This window comes from Perca flavescens, chromosome 9 (assembly GCF_004354835.1).
Source record: "Perca flavescens isolate YP-PL-M2 chromosome 9, PFLA_1.0, whole genome shotgun sequence".
NCBI lineage: Eukaryota > Metazoa > Chordata > Actinopteri > Perciformes > Percidae > Perca > Perca flavescens.
In genome coordinates, this window is record NC_041339.1 from 13105672 (window position 1) to 13128665 (window position 22994).

Below are 22994 nucleotides of genomic sequence, written 5' to 3' on the forward strand. Positions count from 1 at the left end.
CACACACACACACACACACACACACACACACACACACAGAAGATAGTGAGATGGGGTTGATTTGTCCCCATCATCCCAGAGAGGAATGCCTCTCTTTGTCTCCTCACACGGAGCTGGTCTCTCCTGGGCGATGGAGAATGTTCTCTGCATCAATCGATTGATCCCTTGAGGAGACAGATGCATACAGACATTTGGTTTTTGTTTGGTTAGGTTAAGGTTTCTGTGTGGAGCTAACGTGAATCAAAAATACAATTTGAAATTTTTTTTTTCTGTGACTTTGTTGACGTTAGCTACAGCAGCACAGCGGGACCAGCTGCATTTCTCCAAAGCTGTAAAACCGTCCAAGCACATATTCGACTTGCCAAACGGTCTTCAGTGTTTTGACTGAGGTTTTGGTGTGAAAATTGGAAAATAGCTGTAAAATGGTAAAAAAAAAATGTTACAGTGAAAAGCAGATGGAAAATGACTCATCACACCAACCAGAATAAACCACTTAGTCTCTGTGTACAGTAAACCTTTACACCTTATGTCCCTGCTGTTATATAAGCTTTAATGTTTTAGCCTTTGGCCCAAAATCACTGACACGGTCTCCCCACATAAAACCAGTTCACCCGTCACTGGAGCTTTGGCCTTTTTTTGAAATACACTGAGACATTTTAAAGGATGAATTCACATTTCTTTCGAGTCTGTCTTAAAACAATTCTTACATGCCAATGAAGCACACTGAAATAGTTTTAGTTTACTGAAATCGCTCATACTGTCCATACCGGCAGTGAAAAGATACTTCCATAATGATGAATATAAGAAATGGGGGATAAATTCTACACTCTTTAAAATTCGGTAGTCTCGCGTTGCCAGGCCCTCCTTCAAAGCGCGCTGAAGGAGGGTCTGGCTACTCCACATAGCGTTCGGGGATGGGAGGAAAACGTGCTCTGGTTTATTGGCATTTCTTTAAACCAATCAGAATCGTCATGGGCGGCGCTAAACTCCGCACAGAGCCGCCGCAAAATAGTTGAGAAGCGAGAGAAAACTAGCTACATGTGTCAATTTATCCATGCAGAGATCTGAGAAGCAGTCAATAATAGTCCTCATTAATCCACTGAATTTAAAATTCCATCACAAAGATAGCAGAAGGAAACGGAAAATGCACGCACCCGGCGGAATTTCCTGCCGTACGGGAGCAATCCCGGAGGTGGAACGTCAAGGATATGGACTAAAAAAATTTGGCTAACAGGAGGCTTCAGTAGTCTGAATAAGTCAAAGTTATCTTACAAAATTCCTTCTATGTGTTTGTCGCACAGTGTTTCATTGCATTGGTGGAGGGACAGTCAAGTCCAATTTATTTGCAGAGCAGAATGTCATACAGAAGCAAGTCCAAGTTACAGAGGAACACAGAGAGGGAGTGTCGTACTAAAAATACTGTAACTTTGCAAGATGTCCACTTGATTTGTCTCAGATTGCTGACGCCCCACAAAAGCTCCAGAGTCAGTTAAGAATGCATATTTTACGCAGGAGGAGGACTGTGAATTGTGTCCCTCGTCTCTTACTGTACATTACAATCACATTAGGGATCTCTGTTTAAATGTTCATATGGACATGTGGGTAAGGCTGGGCAATATATCGATATTATATCGATATCATGATATGAGACTAGATATCTAGATATATGATTATTTATCTAAAATGTAATTGTAAAATATTTTGTTAAAACACCAACTGTCAACGCTACAATATCATCACAAAATCGACATTGAGGTATTTGGTCAATAATATCGTGATATCTGATTTTCTCCATATCGCCCAGCCCTACATGTTGGTATTGTTTTAAGACTTAAGATAAAATATAAACCTATCCTTTACAATTTTGGGCATCAGTGTCTCTCAGGGACTTGGATGGTGTTTTCTTTGGGAAGTGTAAAAATGGCTTATTTCTGTTTGTTTGTAAGACTGTAGCTGTGGATACGCTAAGCTTTAGTTGTATTATTCCTCCAAAAATTGCTGGTTTCATATTTTTACTTTACCCCATCAACACAGATATGGCATTCTACTTTAACTAAAGACCAAAGTGTATAAATATTGCCCTATGCATTGCAATCAAAAGCTGCAACAGCCAAAGACATTATATGTTTGTCTATATTGGGTCTAATTTGATTTAAGTAATATAAAAATGGTTTCCATATTATTATTATTTTTAATGAAGGGCTTAAATTAGTAACTGCATATTGCAGATATTATTGAGCTTTAATGCCATTATTGTCTTATGATATTTAGAAATATATGAAACACTGTGTAATGAATGAGTCTAAATATTCATAAGATAGGCTATTTAATAAAATAAAAAAAAATAAAACACAAATTAATTTATTATTGAGGAATGTTTGGTTTTCATTATATCTGTAAATGTACTTTGCACTGTATTTTTGTGCACTGGATTTATGCGTGTTTTAATTTGGCATATTCGATTTTTGGTTGTTGTGTGCAAACGACGATATACTCGGATTTTGCGTTTGGATGAATTTCCACTTGTTGTCCACATGGGGTCATCCTTATGTCACAAAATTTGGATTTGAATGAGAGAGTGCAGCGCAGGGAAGCCCAGGCTGAACTTATTGGTGATTCATTATCTGATGAATTTTCTTTGACAATACACAGGTTAGGTTCAGGGGTTCACCCTGAAGACGTGCAACTAATGCACGCGTGACGAGCCCTGCAGAGATTCTCGGTGCAGGTCTTCAAGTCAGGTGCTGCTGTGGAATTAGCTCTTTTTTGTATGTGGATTACTGTAATATCAGCATGAAGAACCAAATGATCAGTATTCTGATGTTTTTGGGGTTGAGTTTTTACATGTTTGCCGAATGCTTTACTAATGGAACAAAGACAGATTTGTTGTGATTCCTTTTGAATAAAAACGGTTTGGTTTGTACCTTTGCCTTGCCCTGCTGTTTTTTTTTTTTTTTTTTTTTCTACAAAGGGAATTTACTTTTTAAAAAAACGTGACCATATTTTTTTTTTCATGTACATTGAATCTGAAGACAGATAAAATGCTGTCCGCTGTGGCTATCAAGCTTTCATGTGTCCATTGATTTAGTCTTATTCACCTCTGTTCCATCTTTTCAACACACACACTCTCTCATTATCATGTCTGGCCCCTGTCGGGCAGCTCACCATGCAGCCACCAAATGAGAGGAACAAGAAGGGACCACTTTAAAGGCCTGGAAACCTTCATGTCTGCAAATAAAATACATCTGCCACAAAGAGGTCCATTTCCACAGCTGGTTGTCTCACAGCAACTGTGCCACAACGTTTTCTGTGAGTCCACCTCTGTCGTCTCTCCTCCCTAAATGAAAAGAGGCTCTCACTGGGGTCATGTCTGGTCTGCTCCCCTGAGACTAGGCTGGCCCCAGTCTGTAGGCCATGTCCTGCACACACACACACACACACACACACACACACACATATCCTGGTTTCTATAGCAACCACAGCCAACCATGGCTGCCTAACTTGGCCCGCTGCAGTCCATGGCTCAGACTGAGGGGGCCTGAGGCCTCCAGCACAGACACACATAATGAATGTGATTATATAGATATGTCAACCTTGTCACCTTCCAGTTCATAAGGCCTCCCACAGGCCTGTCACAGCCTCAGAGAGGCACAGAGCTCCAGATCAACGTACAAAGCCCAAATTGTTCACCTCGATTAAAGGTTTCTAACAATAACAGAAATATTTTTGCATCGAATTGTTCTTTAAAGAATGTAATACTATTGATACAGAACATCCCAATGATAAATCTTTAAACAGCCATAATATACGGGATGTCAGATTGGTAACCGTTACCCTCCCAAATGTCTTCACTTGGCTTCGCCTCCAGTGAAGTATGTCCCAGTGCACATTAAAAGACAGCAAGGCGGCCGTCTCTCTCCCTAAATAAGAGAACCTCTGTGGCTTTTGATTGGACATGGAGTTTGGTCAAATGATATCAGCAATAAATGATGACAACTGTCAGACAAAGAGCCTTTCCAGCCTCGCTCTGACGATAGGTTACATTCCTGAACTGTTACACAACTGGCACGAAGGTTTTGATTTCATAGATCTTACAAATCTAGTTTAGGCTACACTGACAAATGGAGAGGATTTGGAAGATGTTCAGATAAATCACAGTTCTTGTGGCCAAGTTGAGCATCCACAAACGCTAGTTCTTCCCCGACTCTTGAGGGGCATCAGGTTCATAGTAATTATCGGTGATTAAAGAATGATCTTTTCAGGAGGTTGGGGGGGTCAGAGATCAGGACCCAGCAGAGCAGAGAGACACTCCATTGTCATGCACGACAGCTTTGTCAATTGGAGCACCGACTTTTTAAAAGGAAAAGTTTTAATCGGCAGTATCTCCCACGCTCCTTGAGGGAAAGCAGTATTAAATGGAAACATCAAACTGACACGAGACGGAAAATAAATGTTTTATGGAGCACCACAAACAAAAATGTCAGATTACAGCCAAAAGTTTGCACACCATGCATTCAGAAGAAAAGTAACACTTTCCATATATAAAGTTCACAATACAAGGATTTCAGAGCATTCAATTCAAATATACTATCTAAAAAAAAAAAAAAAAAAAAACCACTTAAAATCAGAAACGGCCACAAACAGAATTACATCATCTCTCTCATTTTTAAAATAACAAACGTTATTTTAGTCGATGTATCATAAATAAATAAATAAAATCCACTGACACAAAAGTAGGCTTTGCTAAATCTGACATGTACATGACTAATTGGCAATAAAAACAGCAAAATAAACTGTGAGCTAATTAAGATACTGCAACTAAAAATGCTGCCAGTGAGTAGTGTTTGAAAATAAAAGCTAAAACATACGGCAGTCTAAATACGGCATGATTAGGGAGAAAGGACATTTTAAAATGGACTCAAAATCCCTGAGCTCCCAGGCACTGAAGGAAACTCCTTAGATAAAAAGCAAAATCTCTCCGGTTCTTGGCCGATACGCAGCCACAAAAACACAGTTAGGATTCACGTTCAGCGGCGTTTAATTTAATAGGATGGATCAGAAGCTTTACTACACGTTTTCAATCAAAAGCTTTCAGCAGAAAAAGATAACAAACCATTTAGCACTCTTGAATCGGTTCTTTAAGGGGGACAAAGAGTCCCTCACAAAAATAAAAAATAAAAAGTCTTATCTACACAGGCAGTAAGTACTAATACCTACCTTGGTACCACTTAATAAATGTTCTATTAAGAACAGTTCAGGTAACATTGGCATAGAAACATCTGAAAAGTTGCAGGAAAATGTTCCAGTCAAACAGCTGGACGATGACCAGGGGGCCTGTATCATGAAGCGAGATAAGTGGGTTAGCTGGATATCTTTGGGCTTAAGTCGTTCTCCGGTATCACAAAGCTGGCTCACTTTCAGTCAAGGTAGACCACCATGGTAATCTATATGCTGCACAGCTAACCTGCTCCTGTTAGTTGCAATAAACGGATAGAAATTACACTGTGATGCAGATTTGTAAAAAGTCTGAATTCAGTCTGTCGGCAAGAAGTCGTGCAAAACAGCAGTGGGAACACAGCATTACACTTAGAAATAGGTCCTCTTATTTCTAAAGCTTTTTTTTTTTATTTTTTTTAATCTTATTCTACTTGTACACTGAGTATCACCTTTGACTAGCACAATAACCTAATTTCCCTGTGAGTTGTTCCGTGTCATATTACGTAATCCTCTCACGGTTCTTTGGATGTTGCATGCAATCAAAAGCTGTGCCTCTTTCACGTGAACACACCCGTAGCTGGATCAGTTAACCCAGAGTGAAAACCAGCTTTGTGGCACTGGTTATCAAAGGCCGCCAATGTAAAGACTCGGTGAAGCCGGGTAACCCAAAGAGAGCCAGACTAAGTTGAACTTGCTTTGTAAAACAGACCCCAGTAGTTCTCTCTGTATTTGTGTTGTTTATACCAGTAGCCTCCTGGCCACAAAAAGCCCTAAGGGCAACAAGCCAATATTGCAACAGACCGTGTCCATAACCTGTCTCCTCTCAACAAACCTTGACCGAGGTGCATTCTGTCTGCATTTGCGCGTTTTTAATGAAATGTCCCCTTTATCTGTTGTTATGCTGTTGCAAAGGATAGTAGAACCGTGTTAGTTCTGCATCAGGTACTGGTGGAAGTAGATTCCAAACAGAGAGCTGATGACCTGGCAGGCAGCCACCCACCACGTCAGGAAGGCGAAGAAACCTCGGAAGAAAAGTGGAGTGAGGACGGACCGCAGCGCTGTGAAGGCCTCGGTTAGGTGTGCCACTGTGGCCTGGATGTCCTCCTCCATATCCTCCATGCCCTCGTCATCTTCGTCGAGACCCCCGGGCAACACGGGCGCTGCTGTGGGCATCACCAGTGCTGGTGTTACCCCGGGGGTCTGCTGCGCACCGGCCACCCAGGAAAAGTCCCCTGTTAGGATTGGTAGAGATCAGTCAATATTTGGATTTTACCACTCAACTTGGGAGGAAAAAGTAAGTAAGTAGGCGCTCAAAAGAAAACCATTACTTGTTATGTTTGACCGAGGCAAAAACTTGATATTCCTTGACTTACTATGGATGTTTCTACTATGTAACTCCACTGTAGCTGCAAATGTCTCAATGGGATATTACAGGAATGGTTCGACATCTTGGGAAATATGCTTTACCACTCTCATATTTGTCTTGTTAATATGTGACGACAGCCAGCAGCTAGTAAGCTATCCAGGTTAGAAGAAGATAGCCTGGCTCTGTGCATAGGTAACAAACTCTACTAGAACCTCTAAAGCTCACTTATTCACATGTTGTATCTTGTTTGTTTAATCTGAAGTGTAATTACAGGGGGTTACGTGCTGGACTATTTTTGGATAGAAGCAGTAGCCGTTTCCCCATTTCCAGGCTGTACGGTAAGCTAAGCTAGCCGGCTCCTCCCTGTAGAGTCATATTTAAACAGATATGAGAGCGGTATCGATCTTCTCACCTAACGCTCCACAAGAGAATAAAACACATTTCCGAAAATGTCAAACTATTCCCATAAATCTACATTTGAGCCATTGGGGGAAAAGTACAAACACACAAAGATCAAGTGTGGCTTCTTCCTCACATGCAGCGTTTATGATGGTATAGTATTTTACTCACCTAGTGCCTTGAGTGCCAGCGTGGAGAACAGGATGAGAAAAACAGGAACCAGATACTGCAGAGTAATTACAGTCAGGTAGCAAAAGATACGTGTGACCTGAAAAACAGCACATTTATTGTCAGTTTACACGTCACGTGCAGTTACCTTTCCACGGGCAGGTAAACCTTCACTTTATGTAAAAACTACTGAACTCAAAAGGTTAACCCGCCATTGTTCAAATATCTGACCTTCCTCTGAATGTCAATAGCAGCGATACGCCCCGCCTCCTTCTTCATCTGCTCCACCCACTTCTGAGCCAGATTGAGGTAGGCCTGCAGGTGGTAACGAGTCAGTGCTAGCCGCAGCACACACAACGCCACGATGATCCACAGGCGCATGCTGTCAAATGTTTCACTGGAAACTCTGCAAGCGTGACATTAGGAGGGGATCACAAAAAAAGTCAAATGTGCCATTTGGAGGCCATCTTGCATTAGTGCCCATTGTTTCGGTCTTGAGAACTGAGAGTAGGGGCTGGAACGGACAAAATAAGCAAATATGTATGTGCACTCACAGTGTGACAGAGTTCTTCCCCATAGGTGCATTGGCCAGGAAGTCCCGTGCAATGGGTTTCACCCACAGAACCAGCACAATGACTGGAGACAGGAAACTCATATGCAGCAGAATCCTGCAGGAAACAATAAAGACATCTAAGAGAGTGAAATACTGCCAATATTGTGGGGCTGCTCAATTACGGGAAAAATATAATCACGATTATTTCGGTCAATATTGAAATCACGATAATTTAACACGATTACTCGTTGACTTCTGGAATGATGTTGCAATTACTGAACTTAAACAGTGGAAAAAGTTAAATAAATCAACAAAAAAAAAAAAAAAAACATAACTGTAAAATTTGCTTTAATACTTTTCCTATTTAAACTTTATTTTTTCATTCAGAACACAAGAGAAAATAAGAGTTTACTTGCAAAACCTAATGAGCTAAAGAATTCTTTTACTCGATTATTCTGTTTTTGTGATCATTGGGAGCCGAAATCATAATCACGATTACATTTCGATTAATTGCACAGCCCTATAATATAGGTGTTCAATAAGACATGGAGTACATTGCTGGCTGTGGTAGTAAACGCATCAGTTCTTACTGGATGAGCGGTCGGTCGGAGTTCATCTGTACAGCGTCTAGATGAGTCTGAGCCATTCGCAGGCCGGGGAAGGCCAGGAGAGCCCCAATGTAAGAACAGATAGCAGCCAGAACGAGCTTCACTGTCAGCTTGGTCACTGGGATTCTGGAGGGAGTCAAAACAACAACAACAACCGAATGTAGCTGCGTCGAGCACAGATATTTGTCAAGTAAAAGTCTGTTACTGGCTCATGCATAGTACTTAAAGTGATGGTTCGGAGTAATTTCACCCTAGGGTCCTTTGCACCACGACCTCGAGCCACACACCGAAAAGTATAAAAAATATTTTAGTTGTATCTCTTTTCATTGTTGTAATTTGTAGACGTCCCTAAGCACTCGTCTGACTGCTGGTAGCAGTAGCAGCAGAGAGCAGAAGCCAGCAGGCAAGTGTTATTTAAATAAACTTCTGGTGTACTTACAAACTTTCCAATCCATCGTTTTATGAGTACATAACCTATGTGTACTAGTGTAGAAGTTTGGGATCATTTCAGGCATTATAAGTCGGGTAATGTACAAGATACACTCTTGGATCCATTAGCGCCTGCACTAAGCTATTCAGCTGATAACGCTAACTCGACCAATGTTCGACCCAGGTGAAAAAAAGCTTCTAGGGGGTTGTTTGGCTCGAGGTCATGGTGCAAAGGACCCTAGGGTGAAATTACTCCGAACCATCACTTTAACCAAGGTGGTGTCGTAGTCATTAAGTTGTCTTTGCAGGGACAGAATACTTACGACCAGTCAGCGTAGCCCTGCTGTTTGGCAAAGACTTCCAAGTTGTCAAAGAGGTTGGAAAAGCCCGACTCCAGGCCGAACTCCAGGTAGTCCTCTCTGACCACCAGCACCAGCATGGCCACGAGCAGAGACAGGAAGCCAAAGGCAAGGCACACCGAGCGCTCGCCGCCCTCTTCAGAGCGGAAGTAGTGGCTCATCAGAGTGTGAAGGGTCTTTCTGGGGGTTGTGGGTTAAATTAAAGCTAACGAGGAAAAGGTTACCATCCAGTCCAATCCCCATATACTAGGCCACTTTATCTTTATTAACTGGTTTAAAAATAGCCAAAGTCTTTTTAATATAAAGTGTTACCACTAGCACACATCCTAATAATAAGATGTAGACTTGATGCTTCATCGGGTTTGTTAATCGTTCATGCAAAACATTAGAGACTGCAGCTCTAGAACAAGTTAATTGTGTTTTGTAGTATCAATCCGTAATGATGGTTACAGACTTATACGTCATGACAAAGTGACGTTACAGTTGAAGGATACAGACTGAAGAGAACAGTCAAGACACACCAGATGGCTCCGATATTGACCTCTTTGCTGGCATCCACAACACTGTAGTAACACTCAGTGAACAGGAAGACACCTGTTGCATAGACTGCAAAATCTATCAGCCACTGGTACTCCAGGAAAAAACGTAGCACTGAAAGTAGAAACAAGATGGAAAAAACAATGGTAGGCTCAGAAGATTATTTTGTGCTCTACCTGTTAATTAAAACTGTGATCCATACACTGTTTTTAAGGCAAGTACTATAATGTTAATACTGTATATGCATTGTGAGTCAATACCTGAGCTTGAGCAGTGTTTGTACTTGCACAATGTCACTGTGATAAAGATAAAAAAGGAGTGTTTATTTTACCAAGAGCGTCAATAGCGTTGATTGGAGTTTTCTCCAGGTGAAGGTCAATGTCTTTAGGCACAGTGAGAGGCTTGCTCTCCCCATTCTGTCTCCTAGAAATCAAACAAAGAAGAAAAAATCTGTTACTGAGAAGAAAAAAGACAGAAACAAAGGCCAGCTTGTCTGGATAAGACACTTTTTTTGCTCAGAAGTGAAGTACAGCACTGGCAACAAAGGGTAAACCTATTTCAGAGAGTGAAAGACCTATGAGTTATATTTGTTCAAGGCAATTTCTTCCTGCAGACTGCATTACATTACTTTGCTGTATCTCCTTTCTGAATCATCAGACCCTCCCCCAACTCCCACCTGTCTCTCCTGGTCTGTTTAGGCATCTGCTTCCCAGCCAATGCACACAGCTCTCCTTCTGACGGGTGTTTGAACCGGAACAAACTGAAGAAGAAGAAAAAAACGACAAGCACATGTATGCATACAGTGCCGAGCACAGTATGTGTATAATGTACAACCTGATTGTAAGGGTGATAAAGTATAATACCTGCCATTGCAGATTAGCCAGCGTGCAAATGACCAGTGTGGAGCCATCCTCTGCATAATGCTGGCAGCCAGCAAGCTGACCACCAGCTGAATTCCCATCAGCGCCTGCAAGAGAAAACACACACACGTTTAAGTATGAAATCCAACTATAAAACACATCTTTGGATACGAAAACATGTAGCGTAATGCTTTAGTAGGTTAATGCGTCAGAGACGGTCAGATAGTACGTGTGCCTTCCCCACAACTGTGACGGTCAGTCAAGACAGCATTTCATTTTGACTCGACTTACAAGACCCAAGAAAGTTTCAAGAATAGGTAACGTTAGTTTGAGCTAATTTACACGAAAGGTAAGTTTGTCCACATATCACAGGCTGCAGAAGAAGCTAGCTAAGTCAAACGTTAAATGCTAAAAAAAACTACCGATAACAACTAAGTCCAACAACCTTAACATATAATGTGTTGAAAGCTCCTGCAAAATGAATGAAAGTTAGCAAATGGCTATCGTGCTAAATTTAGCTTAACTTCACCACCTGTCAGTGCTGCTGCAAACGTTAGCTAGCTAGCTAGCATTAGCACACTAGCTAGCTCTTATAGGCACCATACAAGCAAAATTAGCTCGCTGGCGAATTTACCAGCAGGCTGATAACCACATGCCAGTGTACTGGTGTGTGAATTAACTTACCATCTCTTTTGTCGAAAGAAAGACGTGGTTAAAACCAGAATAGATGCCGGAGCTTCTTCACATGCATGAAAGTCTTGATAGCTGAACCATCTGACATGTGAAACTGCTGCATGTCCCGGATGTGGTAGTGGAGTCGCGCTGCCTTCAGTTGCTCCTCGAAAGCTTTGTAAATTGGACGACTTTTGATTTCTACCAGCACAACCATAGACATCTATGAGCACAACTGCTGCTCAGATATGGGAAGTAAAGTAGCCTACATTAGCCCGTTCTCTTATTACATTACATAGATGACATTAGCATGACCGAAGTACTTGTCATTATTTTTTAATTACCGCGAGACATGTTTCACACGTTTATTGGACTGGTGCAGTGACTTTTCGAAATTATTTAGGCCTATTTAAAATAAAAAACACAAGGTAAGATAACATTGTAAACTACGCAATAGCCTGTGACGCAGTAATAGTAATAGTTCATAATTTCACTTTTTGATTTCGTGTAGTAGGTTATTGCTGTTCCTGTTATTGCGTCCATGTGTCAATAGTAACTAATAGTAGGGCCTACTTTTTATGAAAAAAAACTTTTCTGCACTTTTTTGAGAGAAAAGAACTCATTGAATCTACATTTTTGTTTATAGTCAGTGTTCTCTCAAAATAATTAAATCTATTTGATTATTTAAAACATAGGCAGTAAAAGACAGTAGTATCCTTGTGCCGTCTGTCCTAAAGATGCATACACAATATTCATCTTAAGTAATGACAACCAAATGTGATTTTAATTGGCATTAGTGTATTAATACTACTGCAATCATTTCTATTTTTTGGAAAGCCCCATAACTTTTTCATAATAATGCTTATTTCCAAGATTAATATAAATATAAATGAAGGAAACAGCATTTGACTAACTCAATGTGTGTGAAAACCAAACCTAGGCCCAACCGCTGTATTGAAATTGTTTAAACGTCCAACAAATGAACACAAACAACAGGGGCATCTAAAATAGGGTTACCATATTTTGATTTTCAAAAAAGAGGACACTCGGCCTGGCCTCGAGACAAATCCAGACAGTGGTGATTCTCAGAGGTTAATTAACATGCTTTATTATGCCTCAGTTGTGCAAAAATAACTTCTGTAATAAAATAAAATCTGTAACAACATGTAACAAAATAATAGCTCTCTTTTAAAATAAATAAATAATATGAAATAATGGTCTAAATATGACCTCTTCTGTGTTAGAAAATCCAGCCAACAAAATATCTCTTAATACCTTTTCAATGTAATAAGATAAATAATAAAGACACTGAAAACGGTATGTGGGACATTTTTTTTGCAGTTCAACTGTGAAGCTGCACTAGTCTTGTTTTATGGTTGTAAGTGGACTGATGTTTATACTTGTGCGCTAGTGTGTGCGTCGAGACGGCGTGTGTGTGTGTGTGTGTGTGGGGGGGGGTGGGTGATATAGAGCGGGGGAGAAGTGAGAGTGACAGGGAGCGAGTCCCGACTCTAGAGTCATAGTGAGAGAAAAAAAGTGTCTCCCCTGTGTTTTCTGACCACAGTGGGAAATCTTTAGCAGGAAACGCTTCGGCATTTTGTGTGTAATGCTGCTCCGCTGTCTGCCCTGGTCCCTGTCTGTCTGCCCTGGTCCCTGTCTGTCTGCCCTGGTCCCTGTGTATGTGCGCGTCGCAGAGCCGCTCACAAGGCAGCCTCTCGGGAATTACGTCACACAACAAAGTAGCCTACCGAAGTATTGTGTTGAGCAAAGTGCCAGTCAATTTAAGTACACGCTTAATGGTCCCATGAAAAACAGTGAAAACCGGACATTTTAATGAATTTATAAAACCCCCCCGGACGCCCCGCACAGTAGGTAAAAAGTGGACATGTCCGGGCAAAAGAGGACGTTTGGTCACCCTAATCTAAAAGCTCACTGCTCTCAGCAGCCTTTCTCAGCCTCAATATTATTTTATTTCCGATGCTCACATACCAAGTTTTATCTGAAAAATATTAGGCAGACAAATGTACAAGTTAAGACATAATTCCCTTCCAAATAAAAAAATCGTGAAAGATTTTATATGTAGCCTTTTAATGTAGCCAGCTGAGCAGTTTTAATTAAACCACCATGCTTACACTCCCTCCTCATCTCTAATTAAAATGTAAAATGTTATCCGTCTTAGTTCCTTGTTCTACATCAATACCCCTTAACACCTCTGTGAGATCCTCCTAATGATAATCTCCGTGTTTCATGCTTCCACCATCATGTATCTTAACATTTCATTGAATTAAAAAACAAACATTATGCAAATGTAGAAGCTTAAAGTCTCAGATATGCTCCTCTCTCCACTCTCTGGCATTAAAACACACAGAAGCCAGGGAGGGTGAGAGAGGACGCAGTGGGATTTGATGTAATCATGAACTTAAGTTTTATTTTTCCATTTAGATGAATAAAAATAAGGAAATACGATCGTTGTCTTCAAACCTGTATACAAAGTTTATACTGTATGTTTGTAATGTGTTGCTATACTATGTTGTATGATCTCTGAGCCTTCTTATAAACCACAAGGTGTTTGGGGAATATTGTGCTACAAGGATGACAGCTCTTGGGTGCACTGATGCATCCTCCGTGTGTGGTATGCTTGGTCACTCAGGATGAGAATGATTGTCTACACACACACACACACACACACACTGGCCTGTACATGCATTATAATGGCAGCTCATCCTCTATAAAGCGGAGGCCCGTGTGCCTCCAACAGTGCGGAGTGTTTCCAGCCGCACGCCTTCCAAAAGATCTTTTACCAACAACCATTCACCACATTCAAATCTGTGTTTAGCATGTGCGTTCATGTTATTTGGGTGGTCTGCGGAAGTTGATTGAATTCCCACTTCTTGCTAATTGGGGACACCCCTTCTGCTGAAGGTGTGTGTGATCCTTTGCCCCGTGAATTTGCGCACAAGAGCATGACATTTCGCTTTGTGCGATGAAGCAACACCATCTCTGGTGGGCATGTATGCGCCAGTGGGCAGGCATCTGTAAACATAAATCACATCAAATTAGTTGTTCAACTCAATATCAAACTCTGTGTGGTTGTTTGATCCTTATGAGTCTTGCTGATCTAACTGCAGTCTATACCCAAAGGCAATTAGTTTGTGACATTCTGAGCGAGGGGAAATGGAGCGATCACATTTTAATTAGGATCTTATTTTGTCCACATTACCTTTTAAAGACATAAAGGTGCTTGTTTCTCCATCTCTTGCTGCTGCTGAAGATACAAATGTACACCGTATGTATGGACTGATGTGGCAAACCAGAGCATTTGAGAATTGTATGACCTCTTTACAGGCGGATAGTGCAACATCAAGAGAGCCGTTTCATTCATTGCCATAACATCATCCGACATGTACTTTTTTTAATCATAAGCAGCAAAAATATACAGAAACCGGTTCAGTATTCTGTACCCTGTGTTCAACGTCTCCGTCATCTCACACTGTGAGAAGAAATGTCTCTGTCTGGGTGGAAAAACACTTCCATAATCATCATCTTTGACACAAATGCTAATCCCCCTGCCATGTTAGCCATCTGTGGCTGAAGTGGCGGGGCAGAAATTACTGAGGTAAATGGACACAAATAAAATGCTAATTCCCCACGGGCTACAAGTGGCTCCCCTCCCTCTGCTCAGCTCGGGGGGCCTCTCGGTTCCCACACCACTTCCCTGTGTCTCTCCCAGGGTGCTGCTGGGACCCCAGCGGCTGCTTCGGAGCCCGCAGCAGGGATGCAGCCCTCCCATTGGCTCGTCTTTGTTTGCCCCCATGCGTGGTATTCATTGGCTGATCTGAATATATGCAAATGCTGCAATGGTGCCCCGTCAAAGGAAACTCCCACCACCACCACCACCACCACCGTGTCTTATCCCCTCCTCCTGTCTCCCTTCATTTTCCCCGCTCTTTTGCTTTTTGTCTTTTTCCTAACTGCTGCAGTGTGGGGGGATAACTGTGGGAACCAGCTATGGAGGGACAGATCTGCTTTGTCACAGGGATTTATGTAGTAGTGGGACCCATGACTGTTAATTACATAGACACAGCCTGTACTGTATAAGGAAGAGAGGAAAAGAGTCCGGAAAGGTGATGCACCATCCTTCAACCTGATCACGTTTATGATTGGAACCAAACCAAATATCAGGGTCACAAGTGTCAGATATGATGGGGCCAGACAGACGCTTGTCTTTCTAATCCAACATTCAGCATGTGTCATGTCTTGCTGATTACAGTAATAATAAGAACTTTATACTGTTGGTTTAAACTTGCAGTCCAAGTTTCTACTGTAAAAGAAAAAGGCAAGAACCTCAGTGTTGAAGTCTCATGTTTTTAAAATAAGATGTTGCTATAATTTCATATAGGCCTTTTTTTATTTTATTTTTTTTTACAGCAGATATTTAGACTCTATAACATTAACAATGACTCCAGGTCTCTCCATCTGAAGTAACCAATTGGAATTCAGCCATTATTCACTTGATCATTTATACGTGTGCTTTTTCTACGGTGACATGCTGAAATGTCTTCAGTGACAAAGGCCTGTTTAAAAAATAAGTCATTCCACAACAATACCTTTAAAAAATAAATAAAAGAGTTATTCACCTAAAGCCATTTTTGTAGTGTCACAGCTGCAGATACAGTCCTTCCTCTGTAATGGCCTACATTACAGTATAACTGCAGGATGTGGATTTAAAAACATGAAAACACACATCCATTTGAAGCCTATCTGCATACAGGCTTCATATCTGCATATTCACTCACTGCATGGCTCGTCTATTTTCTGGGTACGGATTCAAACAGAAGGGAATTAGCTCTAGCTGACTGCTGTGATGTGTTAAGCCGTTACTTTGGCTCGTCCTCACACAGATTCTGGATTTGGACGACATGAATCGTTGCACACTTACACCGTAATTACCCAAATGTATGCTGCTTATTTTATTTCACTAAGCGTTCTAGCATTATAGATGATGCCATGGATGATCCAGCATGCACAGATGGATGATGTACATGCACACACAAATACATACACTAGTGTCATTTGGCACTTAAAGAATTAGGCAATAGGCTTTATTTTTACACTATTTTCTTTTACCTTTCTGTGTCAAATGAAAATATGTTTGCACAAATGATCATTAACACTAAATGAACCAAATATTAGACATCTTTTCATCACTGAATTGCAGCCCCTTTACACAAGCTCTCACTGATTTGTATTTAAAATCTCTAACTCATCCATTTTTTATTTCTTCATCTAGCCTACATATCCTCCTCTGTGATTGATGGGTGTATATATTTATTCATTTAACGGAAATATATGACATAATGGCTTTTACATGACTCGACTCATCTGCTGATCTGCTCCTCATGTTTTTGACACTGCAGTGCACGCCCAGGAGAGGATTTCTGAGAACAGGCCGCACCAAAGTGTCCATCTATAAAATAAAAGCTGTTCACTGAATTTTCAAAAGCACCTTTTCAAGAAAAGTAAAAAAAAAGCCCCCAGGATAGAAATGATTGTGTAGTTTTGCATTTGTCAAGTTTTAAAAACGCATATAAACATGCATACATTCATTCATTTATTAACAGTCCAAACTGTTTTTTTGCTCCAGATATTGTAAAGTGAAATTGTAAAATGTTCTCATTTTGTCTTGTAAAATTGTTTGAATAAAAAAAAAAACACCACCTTCTTTGTGAACTCTTCTTCTTGAGAATTGATAAACCGATTACCATTGATAAGCTGTGTGTAAATGTGTTTGCAGGCCTACAGTGGAACCGGCCTCCCACCTCCCCCAATGAATTGGCTCTGTGCATTCACGTGTTTTGAATGACAATCGGTGCGCACTGGCGCTGCGCTTGAACTTGACCGGCGGAATTGCCTGGGAAAAGAGGCGCGACTTTGGCCCTTTGCTCCTCTCCTTTATGGAGTGGAGGCTGTTAAGACTGATGTCAGCGCTCATTAGCATAAACTTCAGCCTGTTCCCAATTAAACCAGGAAAGCAGTAAGAACACCAGTCTGTTTTCACATGGCGGAGAATGAACCAACATCTCTCTCTCTCTCTCTCTCTCTCTCTCTCTCTCTCTCTCTCTCTCTCTCTCTGAGCATCAGAAGAAGCTGCTGCATTGTAAGTTTTCTTCAGTTGGAACAGTGTTGAATGTATTTTTAAAATTCATTTTAAAGTTTAATTTTTTTGTGATTGAAAATGGTGCTGTTAATCGCCATACAAAATTCACTCAATTTTGTCCATTTTGCAGATCCCTCGTGCTTATCGGTTTTGCTAGTCTGTTCATGAATGTGAGCCTTATTGTTGATTTGGGAATGATGATGGCGCGTACAGTTTGTCTCTAGCTTCCGCCTGAATATGTAAGACATTTGCTTCATGGCAACATCTCTGATGACTTTTATGAGTCTGGAGGTTGTCTAGCTGATTCCTTGATGATACAGTGAGGTGTTGCTCCGCTCAAAGCCTTTGCTGATCATTGCTGCTGAGCGTAGCCTATCTACAGTACAGTATACTTGTTGTGTGTGGCCATGCTGTCAGCCTATAATGCAGCAGGCTGTTAGGTGCTTATATATGGCAAGCTGACAGTATGAGATTCTCCTTACTCACCTGTTTGAGAGTCCAACTGTCTCCTTCATTAGCTTTTGTGGGAATTGGATTTGCAATGGCCAAATGACTATTGAAGATATCATCTGAAAACAATACATTTGTTGTTATATTTGTTGCCATTTTTTATGAAATTGCCTTGCATAAGAAATGCATTTTTATTCTCAAGGGAAAATGCTCCCATCATGCTGCTATGCTCTTTAACTAGAAAAACAAAATATGGCTTTAACTTCTTAAATCAACATATCTGTATCATGTTGCTCCACTAGCATAAATACCAAGACATTCAGAAATAGATTTAAGAGAGCTGTGAGAGTTTAGGCACCTTGCTGTTGCTTATCTTGATATGCTGTTCAAATCATGGGCGGTCATTTCCTCCAGACGTGTTACAAGACACTACTGTAGCTGCATAATACACATCTGTGGATTTTGTCTAATAGCTCACAATTGTTAGTGTTTATTTGTTGTGGATTTGAGTATTTAAAATCCTTTGTAATACCACCACCACCACTACAAGCAACCTCCATCGTCACAAAATAATAACTTGTTACAATTAACTGCTGCTAATTTGGGGGCATGGCATATATTTGCTCCCTGCATGGTCTTCATGAGTGACCTCTGACATCTCTATGTCCCTGTGGCAGGTCAAGCCTCTTTGAAGAGCGGCCATTACAATTCCCAGAAGTGGCCACTTGAATTGGTCAGTTATTAATAAGTGAAGCCAACAGGGCTCGGTGTGGTCACGCAAATCATACCAATTTGAAAGAAATTAATGAATTTAAGGTGGAAGCATGTTTGAACTGGGAGATTTAGGATTAAAATTAGGATTCGAAATGTTCTGAGCAGTGTGTGTTTGTGTGTGTGTGTTGTGTTACAATGGCAACTTATTTATTTAAATACATATAAAAAATGTAAATTATGTGTGAGAAAGAACATGATTGAAAGCAGTAGCCTATCTGTTCTCATGAAAAAGGTTACAGATAATCAGAAGATCGTTCTTCTAGAAATTTAGAAATTTAAAGTATCAAACATTCTTCTAGAAATATTTTGTCACATCAATGAAAATTACAATTCCTGTAAGTGGGACTTAATAAGTTACTGAATGAAAAAAATAAACGCATTGATTTATTGAATAAAATATATATATGCTATAAACAGTTGTATTGTTTTGTAAACCTTAAAAGTCTTACCTCAGCTTTCTACAAATAAAAGCAAAAATCCAACAACAAGAAATAATAATATTACAGTAATTCAGAAGGTAATGAGCCTCAGTGGTCTTTATTAAGTCCAATTGCGCTGAATTAGCTTTAATTGTTTGGTCGGCACCGTGTATTTGGCTGATCTCTGCGTTTTACTGCCTTTAAACACCAAAATATAGTCTAATACTTACAATTATTATTGTAATGTATTTTATACAGAACAATGCATTCCTGGGATGCATTCTTTACTGTAGCAGGCTATTATTTCATTCGGCTACATACCTCCGCACAACCCAGTAGCCTATCTATTTACGTATTAATTCCAGAAATGTCCAGACGTGTAGTTTTATATATTAATAGGCTAAATAAATCCGAATTATAATATGATAAGAATGCACCTTTCTTTCAGTAACTCAGGATTTGTTTTAGCTTTATGCTGCTATAAATCTAAAATCATATCGACATGATTTCTATGTTAAACTTAAACACAATCAGTGTGAACGTCAATAATTAGAGTCTTTGAGGAATGTGTTTAGGGTCTACCCCTGTATTCCTGTGCCATTACTTTCATAAATAGAAACGCTGTCCTGCTGAAGCCATAAAAACACAAGCAAAAAAAAGACACAACAATTCCTCCTCTATGTTTATAAATCTAAAACAACCCATACTATTATCACATATTCTATGATTTTACAGCTCTGAGAGCGACTATCACTGATCATAGCCTTGCTGTTTTTAATAATATGTTGATGACACAGTGTAGGCCTACTCTCACAGACTTACTTCTCCATGTCCGTCGTTATTTCAAGATGAATCACATTTTGTTTTTCCAACAAAGTTGTACAATTAGAATGATTTCTTTTATTCTGCATCTTGGGCCAACGGGGCTATTTTTTTCGATAATATCTACTTATGTAGGGACCTAGATGACAATACAATATTAATCTTTCTACCCCTCACTATCATTAGGCTATACACTAATTATCGCTTGAGATGTTTCTAATCTATCAGCATTTCTTTTAGTTTGAAAGGCCTGTCACTTCCTGCATCAGATGCTCGAACACTTTATCTGCAAAGGTGGAGAGTTTTAATAGATCCCGCTGCATCAATGTAGATGCTGTGTTTCTATAATAGTGTTGTTATGATGTTTGATGCCGTTTAATGGAGATGCGTGGTTGTGGATTTAGGCCAGTCAGACCTACACAGGCCTGAGCCTCAGTGCTGCCTTTCAGCCAATAGGTGTCGCTGTTACTCGATGTTTACGCAGCCATTCTTGTCTTACAGCTTTCTGCGATGTGGAGTTTCTAGAGGACACTGAATATTTTGCCGTTACTTCCCATAATATGCTTTGTGTGGTGATTCAGAAAAGTTTTGTCAGCTCAGCTCATCCTACTTCCCAGAGCTGTTTGAATGTGAAGGGCAGTATATAACTTTATTTATTAATTTCATGTGTGAGACTGGATTCTACACCAACTAATCGTGAAGACTGTAGGCCTAATATTGTTGTATTGTACCGGTAACAAAATAAAATAACAATAATAATAATAATAATAATAATAATAATAATAATAATAATAATAATAATAATAATAATAATACGGTTTTCTTAGCTTTAAAACGTTGAATTAAAGAAAGTAGAATAAAGACAAACTGTGTGTACATTTAATCGTAGATGGTCTGTTAGGTTTTATTTTTACAATCATTATTTGCACCAAAAAAATCTTTTCGGACTTCGAAGTGATGAAGAATAATGTTCCTTACATAAATATTATCATGGTCTAGTTTTCACAAAATTCTGACTTCTGCTAAATTGACATCAGGTCACACACAAACACATATACACACACACACACACACACACACACACACAGATTTATTTATTTGGAAATTCAAAATGCCTTTTAGAGACATTTATTTGTATTTCTTTAAAAAAAAAAAACAATGCAACAAAATAATCTGCCTATAAATGCAGCAGTGTCAGCGCTAGTGAAGTAGACTTAAAATGTTGAGAGCCCACGAACAAGCGAGCCTGTACCGTGGATCCCACACACAGGCGCATTGGATAACATCATTATTTGGAATAACCAATCCCGGCGCCTGACGTCAGCACGTAAACGATTACGCTTATTTCGAGGGCTAGTTTTGTTTCACGCAGCGGCGACTCTCCTCTGTGTGCACGCGCAATTTATAGTTCGGATTTTACTGACTTAATTCAGTAGTTTTCACTCTGTTCATGGTTGACATTTGGCACACGAATGTCCACCGTGCGCCCCGTTACGCACAGAAAGGAAGCAGACGTCGCACCACGTACAAGCAACGTGACCTGCAGGAGCTCCGGGGAAGCATCTGCTTCTCCTGGCGCTGCTGAGGCTGCGGCAACAGCACCACTCTCCGCTGCTGCGTGCTGCGCTTCGATCGTCTCCACCTCTCACAAATCCTTTCTCTTTTACGCACTTTCCCCCTGCCCTGCAGCCTGCTCAGAAACGTAAGGACACTACAGTATTTAAATCTACAGTCGTTTCGGCTGCTTAAAGGCTCCTTGTGGCTCGGTCTTCCTGCAAGCTGTTGGTTCAGGTGCTTCAGTCTAGCAAGGTGCAGGTTTGGAGATCACTGCTCAGTCGAGGTCTCTCTCCTGCCGGCTTCACTGCCCCAAAACTGACTCTCTGCCCGGTGCCATCGGGACCTCAGTGTGCAGCTTGACCGGGGGAGGATGGAGTGTGCCGGGGATGAGGAGTCTAGGTAGCTTCTATGGCACATTCGTGACCAACACCCTCTGCCACTCTGATGTGCTTTTACATTCCGTGGCGTCGAGCTAAAGCCTTTTTCATGCCTTCTCCCCCCCCACCCCCACCCGAAAGATCTCAGCATTTTGGGTCTGCTGGATCTGTCTCCTAAAGGTCCTCAGTGGTGCCTTCCGGCACCCTTTTGCTGCACCGACGTGCAGCCACAGAGGCTGCAGCCGTGAGCTGCACGTCGCTCAACACGTCTATCAAATGCTGCCAAAAACGATGCTGGGTGCAACTGAAGAGGGAGACGCGTCCTTCAAACCGAACAATGGACACCAATTCACAATGGTCAATGCATAAGCGGTGCGAAATGTGTTTTGGTTTCTGTACACGTCGTCCATAGCAGCCGGTGTGTGTAGTGTGTGTGTGTGTGTGTGTGTGTGTGTGTGTGTGTGTGAGCGAGAGAGAGAGAGAGAGAGAGAAGTGGGAAGGGGGGGGGGGGGCAGAGAGAGAGGAGGGGACCAGCGACGCGACGCAGCAGCTCCGCACGCACACTGCCATCCGAGGAGATGTTGGGATGCAGGAGGAGATGCTGGCAGCAGTATAGCCTCGGCCTCGGGTTGGCCCTTGTTCCCTGAAGCAAAAGTAACGCCAGTGTTTAAAAAAAACAAAACACTTCTGTGGGTTGGATCAACTCATTGCGCAGGTTTAATCTCAGTCAGTGAAGGCGTGCAACGTTTGGGTTTCTCCCTGGACTTCTGGCGCTTAACACTCGAGAGATGCTGGTACAAACTCGTGTTAAAATACTGAATGGACTTGATCCGGAGGTGCGGGATTTATTCAAAGTTTCTGGCTTGTAAGTATGACTTTCGAATGCTTAATTCTTGGATTTATGATTTGAACATTTAGGCTATTAGAAAGGTGCATGCTGGGCTATTTGCTATAGGCCTATACTAATGATGTCGTTATTAATAATATAAAGTAGTAGTGAAATAAGTCATAAGACATTACGAAAATAATGTAAAATGAATAATATTACATTGCATTAACAATATGGTTAAAGTGAAACAGAAAATGTCACTTTCTTATAAAGTGAAGCCTGAAGTAATGAGTGGCAGCAGGCTGTTCCATCCCATATTAGCGGGAGCATCCATTGAGCGTGGTGATGAGGCGGGCTGAGTGGCCCCAGAGCTGGCGATTATAAAGCAAACAGTTGTGTGATTGTTAGCAGAGCCTGGGAAAATGTCCCCTTGGCTGGGAG

General features: G+C 40.9%; 1 protein-coding gene across 1 annotated transcript; it reads right to left on the minus strand.

The window, feature by feature from the left end:
* Positions 1-5627: 5627 nt before the first annotated feature.
* tmem161a (transmembrane protein 161A) lies at positions 5628-11347 on the minus strand. The gene is made up of 11 exons (XM_028587171.1): positions 11181-11347; positions 10500-10603; positions 10313-10396; positions 9968-10059; positions 9594-9750; positions 9064-9279; positions 8294-8437; positions 7705-7818; positions 7382-7556; positions 7154-7250; positions 5628-6449 (listed from the first exon to the last, which is right to left on the minus strand). Exons 1-11 carry the CDS (start codon positions 11181-11183, stop codon positions 6145-6147), a joined length of 1491 nt encoding a protein of 496 aa, XP_028442972.1. The 5' UTR covers positions 11184-11347; the 3' UTR covers positions 5628-6144.
* Positions 11348-22994: the final 11647 nt, after the last annotated feature.